This window comes from Limulus polyphemus, unplaced genomic scaffold, assembly GCF_000517525.1.
Source record: "Limulus polyphemus unplaced genomic scaffold, Limulus_polyphemus-2.1.2 Scaffold1412, whole genome shotgun sequence".
Lineage (NCBI taxonomy): Eukaryota > Metazoa > Arthropoda > Merostomata > Xiphosura > Limulidae > Limulus > Limulus polyphemus.
Window position 1 is genome coordinate 237,440 of NW_013667022.1, and position 6,765 is coordinate 244,204.

A 6,765-nucleotide genomic window follows, 5' to 3' on the forward strand; every position below is an offset into this window, starting at 1 on the left:
AGGGTAAAAAAAAGTAAATTGTTAATTTACTATAGATAAAAGACAACTACACTATATATATATATATATATTGACACTTTCTCTTGTTGCTATTATTTTAATATTTTCATCCATAAGTAACAGAAAGAAGCTAAAGTTCTAAGAAGCTTAGGTCAATCTAAACTCTCTCGAACACTGACTAAAAACTTTATATTACAGTTATGTGCATATAATGCACCCACAACATTGTGTTTAGTGCGGTTTTCTTTCGTGACAAGAGGACATGAACTATGAATCCACAGTGTGGCTAACTCCTAGGCCACATCCATCCCCAACCAGCAATGAACTGTATTTTTGAGTAAAAATTACACTAAATACATATCTGTTGCATTCTAGAATTTTTTCCTGTTTTTTGAAGTTGATGAAAATACTTATTTTACAGTGGTGTTGGCTTACAAAAATCATTTTAGATTTAAAAAAGATACCCATTCTATCCTGGTGCTTTTCTTGGAATAGAGTCACTAACAAAATATGTAGATTACTTACTGTTCTTATCTTGAACTGTTAAAGGTTGATTCATTATTTTCTGAAGCACTTCTATCCACTCTTTTTGCTCTTCCTCTGAATCTGAACTAAAAATGAACGACCGTTCGGGAGTCTCCAATATAAACCCAAAACCGACCTGCTTTACATCAAGGATGTATTTATCCACACTAAAGCCATTTTCCTTATAGCCTATAAAGATTTCTCCTTTAGGATAGGGATCCTGTTCACAAGACCAGATTAAAAATGTAATGAGTAATACAGTATGTATTTCATGCAATTAAACTCTAGGTTTCTAGTCAGAAAGAATAGTATTTTAGTTGGTATCATATTAAGAACAATTCATTTAATGTTACCTGTGCTACAAAATTACTTTGAAATCAGTGTCACTCAGGTTCAATAATTAGTCATTGATAACAAACCACAGATGTTACATGTATAATTAACTTTAACATACATTTTAATATTCTCAAATGTTACTTCTTCACTTCCTTTATAGAGATGCTCTAGGTCTGGTTTCTAGAGTTTATTATAACCAATTACAGTTATTGGTATATAAAAGTAGGCTTAGATAAACAAGTCTTCTCAAATGAAGTGGTGGGCAGAGCCAATATGGTGGGTTTGCTAAATATCATGATATCTCGGCAAATAGAAAAGGTAGGCGGTTCATATTTTATATTCTAGCTGGCCAATATCAAACATTTGAGTTTCTAATTCGTATGAAACTATAGACATTGTATTGTGGGCGTCATAAAATGTAATCTGACCAAACCCAGAAGGCCACATACCACGTGAAACACAAAAATGGATATTTAGCCTTTTTTTTTTAATATTTTGTTTCAAATTAAGAAACTAACTAATGTATAATACTAAAATTTGAATTATAATCTAATTTGATACCAAACTTATTGACATATGTTTATAAAATAACAGCTAAATAAAATGTTGAATGTAAATCTACAAACATGATGACATGCCCTCTGACCCCTACATGTTTCGATAGGGTTACACTCAGAATTCATGGTAAATAATAAATCAAACAATTTGTTTGAGAGATTAATACAAACATGTGAAAAATAAAAAATAGAAAGTAAATTCGTCAGTTGTATAAAAATGATTTAAAAACCACTTCGGAAGAGCAAATTCAAAACACGAGCACTGCCAAACAAGAAGTGATAATTTGGTAGAACTGAATAGAAGCAGTCACATGCATAACGAGAGGGTGTGGTACTCTCACTGGTGGAGGGTTGTCGCATGAGAGACACATTGGAATGCGTCTTTTCCAATGTAGGGGAGGCAAAAGGCTTATGGTATGCATTACAATTTTTTGCATATAGAGGGCAGCATTGAACAAGAATAGCCAGTTATGTGAGTAGAGGTAATGTACCAAATCTGAAACAGCCAGGAGAAGTCCATTAAAGCCTAAGCTCTAACATATAAACAATGCCTAAAATACCACTGAAACCACATTCACAGTGTTACCTACCAAAGGGTTTGTGAGGTACATTAGTCTGCGATTGTCCAAGGTTAACCACCTAAGTCTGTACGTGTCTCCAGATCTAGGTCCTTTCTTTCTCAACCAACCTTCTTTCAGAAATTCTGGAGTAAGATGTTTTGCTACTTCGTTAGGATCCGACTCAGGAAATGCAATTTGCATCTGGTTAAGTTTTGCAGACCTAATGGCCATGTACCAGTTCACTATATCCTGAAAAAAACAAAAACACGTACCTCAAGTCTCTACAAAACCTCCTTTTTTTTTCAGCATAATGGGAAGGTATTTCATTCAAATAGACTAACAAAATCTTTTATACATTGCTTAACTAAATCTTATTCTGTGGAAGCTTTTGGCTCAAGTACTTAACACATAGAAAATGTCTGTTAACCTCCTACCTTTTTAAATTCATGACAAATGTGGAATTATAAATAAATTAATAGACATTTTCTGTACCTTGGACACGTTTTATTCCATGCAAGCTTTTGGGTCAAGCTCTTACATAACTTGTAGAAAATACCTGTTAGTCTATTTTATTTTATTTATAATTCCATATGTTTATATGAGCTTAAAAAATTAAAAGAAGAGATTTATCTGAACAATCAAAGGTACCTGCATGAACCAAAGCAGTGATTTTGTTGGCTTGACGTAAAGAGCAGGATGGTGTCACTTGCAATCACTAAGACAGTAATGGGGGACTAACATGGCCGTCAGTTTCATACAAATGAGAAAAATGAATAAAGTGAGGGATTTCAGAATCTCTCTGGGGCCCAAAAACCCCTGAAAGTTCATTAGTGATCAGAGGTTAGGAGTTGGGAAATTCTTTGTCATGAACAAACAGACATACACAAGCTACTTAACAGTATAGTTTCAAACCAGTGGGTAAATGTAATCATTGACAAATACAAAGTTTTACGTGCCGATATTATATAATCCCTGGCCTTTAAGTTTCAAAGGATTTATTTTGCTAAAGATGTTCCAAAAAATAAGCATGCAGACATATTTACCTTAACAGTATAAAGCTGCATGTTTACTCTACCAACTGATTCACCCACTTCCAATAAGCCCTAACAGGGGCAAGCTGGAAAAAAAAACATGTTCATATCGTGCACCAATTTATATAAATTTACATGCACATTATCCAACTTATGTACAGATTTACCGTTAAATAAAAGGGACTTGAAATTATTTTAGGCAGGATTTTTTTTTTCCTTTTTATTAGCTTTATTTTTGTGAGCTAGCAATACCAAGCATGGGGAGCACGCATACCTGATTTGATTTTATTACTCATCAGGATCTCTCCCAGCCTCCCCTAAAATTGAAATTCTTTTAGGCAGAATTACAGTAAATTAATCTACGAGACCTTTGGCACAATCACAGGTCAATCGAAAGGGTTTGACCTCCTGAGTCCAAAACTGTAATTATATCTCAAATCAGTCAAGAGATGATGGAGCTATGAGCTAAAAGTTTGTACTTGAAAAACTCGGAGCCGTTCTATGAGCCACTATGCCATGGCTAAAAATATATATTTAACATCGTTAACTGAGATTGTATCTTTATAATTCATGTATGAATGTGCAATTTTGGTTCACCAAGTTGTTGATAACTGATGAGTGCATGAAAGAAACTTGTAAAAATACAGTTTGAAATTTATAGAAGACTATGGAAACATTTGTTTTCATTCAGTTACTAGTCTGTCAGATGAGATTATTTTTTATAAACCATAATTTAGACTGCTACATAGGAGATTGATTTAATACTTTAGAACCTCTAAGGCCATTTTATTTCTTTAATCATACTAATAATTTAGTAGTAAACTTCTATTATGCAATATATATTCATGTTTTGTTACAGTCATTAACATACAGCTTTAACACTTTGCTGAATGTAACACCTAAAAATACAGTGTAGTTATTAACATGATTCTCTAATGTCTTGATGTTTTAAGGATGTAATTGTTGGATATATTTAGTTTCTGTCAAGTCTTGATCTGCATCACAAAGTGTTATAAAATACCTACTATGAAAATTAATGTATATAATCATGAGAACACGCATTACATAACACACAGTTGTCCACCTGTCTGTATGTTTTCATAAGTTGTTGTGAGGTACTGACTGAGTAATTGTGATAGTTTTGTAGAAGAACTCGGGATGACCCCCCCCCCCCACAGGTAAAGGAATCAACTGATTGAAGAAATTGTTTACAAAATACACGAAGTTTACATTTAATGCTACATGTGGCACAAGCATCTTTCCATTGGACAAACATTATGTACAACAGCTCAAAACAGTGAAACAGGATGATCCAACCCCCATTTATAGTATTGTTTCTTAAATCTGACATTGCCAGGTACCTTTGCTAGTATTTCATAAATTACACATATTACCAATTGCAGCAAAACTTTTAGAGAGAACTATAATTATTTCTAGCTTTTTAATAAAAAAATAAAAGAAAAAATCATCATCTACAACTAAACAAACAACGTACACTTTTTTATCAGTTCAACAACCAACGTTCACATTCACACATCTCACTAAATATTAGTAAAATCACTTGCAGATTACGAAACGATTTATACCTAAACTTTTGCATGAGCAATCATGATCTACAACATAGTGAGCAGTGTAATAGATAATTTTTTAACTAGTTAAAGGAAAAAAAACCTCATCAACAGGTCACTTTAACTAGCTGAAGTAACTAAAAAAAATAAATATTTTTTAACCAGTGCTCTTAGTAATTGGATGCAAGCTTAATTGTTTCTGTACCCTTCCAAACAGACAGTTATCTTTCCCAAGTACTTAAAAAAAAGAGAGACTGGTTATAAGAAATTCACATAGCTTTTTTTAGTAAAATTCTGTGTGTCTAGATAAGACTGATGCTGTAAATCACTTTTACAGAGCAACATCTATACTATTATGCTGCTTATTTGTATGTACGACCGTTATGCTTTCTAACTGAGAACCTGCTGCATATGCATGCTTAGTTAGAATGCTTCCCCAAGAAAAACTGTGCATTATTCACTCTACAATAAACAGTCTGCCTGCAGCAGAGAGCTGCAAAGCTCAGTGATCAAGTCGCTACAATAGCTGTATGAAACAAGAAGTAACAACAAAAGGGGAATGTAAATATACTTTACTAACCATTTTGTACAACAGAATATTAAAAACTTATCAAAGTTTTAAAAAAAGGTTTGACGTTAGGTCGTAGAATAACATTATAAGTTTATTTATCGATAGTATTAAGTACAGTAAAGTTTAGTCCTAACTAAACTAAAGTAAAAAAAAAACGTACACAGGTTACAGTGTTAATTTCTTGGTTTACACATGTAAATATCCACATTTGAGTTTAACTTGCAGTCTACCTAGTTAAACTCTAGTTATACATCATACACTAACTTAACTTACATAGACAGGATAGTATCATGTCACGTAAAATGTTTCAACTCTACATAAATGTTATATCACATTAAATGTCATGACTTTATGGTTCACAGACATGACTACCCCCACACACACTAGATGATCTTTCAAATAATTAGAGGGCTGTTTAAGCTAAAGCATTCAATCTCTGGATATTTCCATCTGAACAAATTATTTATTGTAGAACAAAATCGAATCACTTAAGTAAACTTTACTATTATTATAAAAACTAAATGAAACAGGAACACTTACTATTTTAGTCGCTATGATGTTCTGTAGAACATCCACTTACAAGTACAAAATTGAGGCAAATAGTAAGTATAATTTTTTGACATAAGGAACTTAAGACACACATTTAGAATAAATAAAATGTTGTTTCTTACAATGCAGCCTGTTTAATATCAAACTATAAAGATCATGAAACACTCATAAAACAAACTATTTATAGATACAATTCACTCATTCGTTTTCCCACATGAACTGTAAAAATCAGTTCAACTGTAGATTGCTGACTCACACATCACGGTGGAGAGTCCGAGGGGTTATTCCAGGAAATAGTGACATCTTGGACAATGCATTTCTATATTTCTGCATGAAAATAAATACAAATGGTGATATACTATAGTTTTTAATATTGATAGTACAAAATCTTCATGCATATACACTTTACTTTAACTTTGTTTAAGCGTATGTTTAATTCATGTATACGTGTTTAATTAAATTGTAGTGGTAAATGATAATTATGTTTGTCTTCCATTTTCAACACTCAAGCAAAAGTTAAATGTTTGTAAGATTCAGACAGAGTAGATATTTAACTTGATTATTATATTAGAATACATAATGTAGCTCTTTTATGTAATGTTATATGAACACAGTGTTGAATTTACCATGAATCAGTCACATTATAATATAGTTTATGGAACTCATGTTGCTATGTATATATTACTAGCAGAGACCCGCAAAACATTTCCGGCTAAATTAGTGTCTTTATCGTAACAGTACGTCTTTAAATATAACATTTCTAGTACAATACTAACAAATTGTAATCGTAGACAACGAAATGTGTAAATCCACTTGTATATAGGCCGTACTTTATAAAACTCTAACTTATGTTAGGCCTAAGTTCGATAAAGAGATAAGTAGGCTACACATGACAGGCGTGAAGCACCTTGTCTAAAATGTGGATATTTACATGTGTAAACCAAGAAGTAGGCTACACATGACAGGCGTGAAGCACCTTGTCTAAAATGTGGATATTTACATGTGTAAACCAAGAAGTAGGCTACACATGACAGGCGTGAAGCACCTTGTCTAAAATGTGGATATTTA

At 32.5% G+C, this 6,765-nt stretch overlaps 1 protein-coding gene across 2 annotated transcripts in view; it reads right to left on the bottom strand.

The window, feature by feature from the left end:
- Nucleotides 1-6,765, bottom strand: part of LOC106463455 (arf-GAP with dual PH domain-containing protein 1-like) — a 22,518-nt gene that overhangs the window by 1,679 nt on the left and 14,074 nt on the right. For both annotated transcript variants that reach the window (XM_013923485.2, XM_013923484.2), the window contains exons 5-6: nt 2,009-2,227; nt 526-745 (exon numbers count right to left, since the gene is read on the bottom strand). In XM_013923485.2, the coding sequence (XP_013778939.1) occupies nt 526-745; nt 2,009-2,227 (439 nt within the window). The remainder of the gene's footprint in view (nt 1-525; nt 746-2,008; nt 2,228-6,765) is intronic.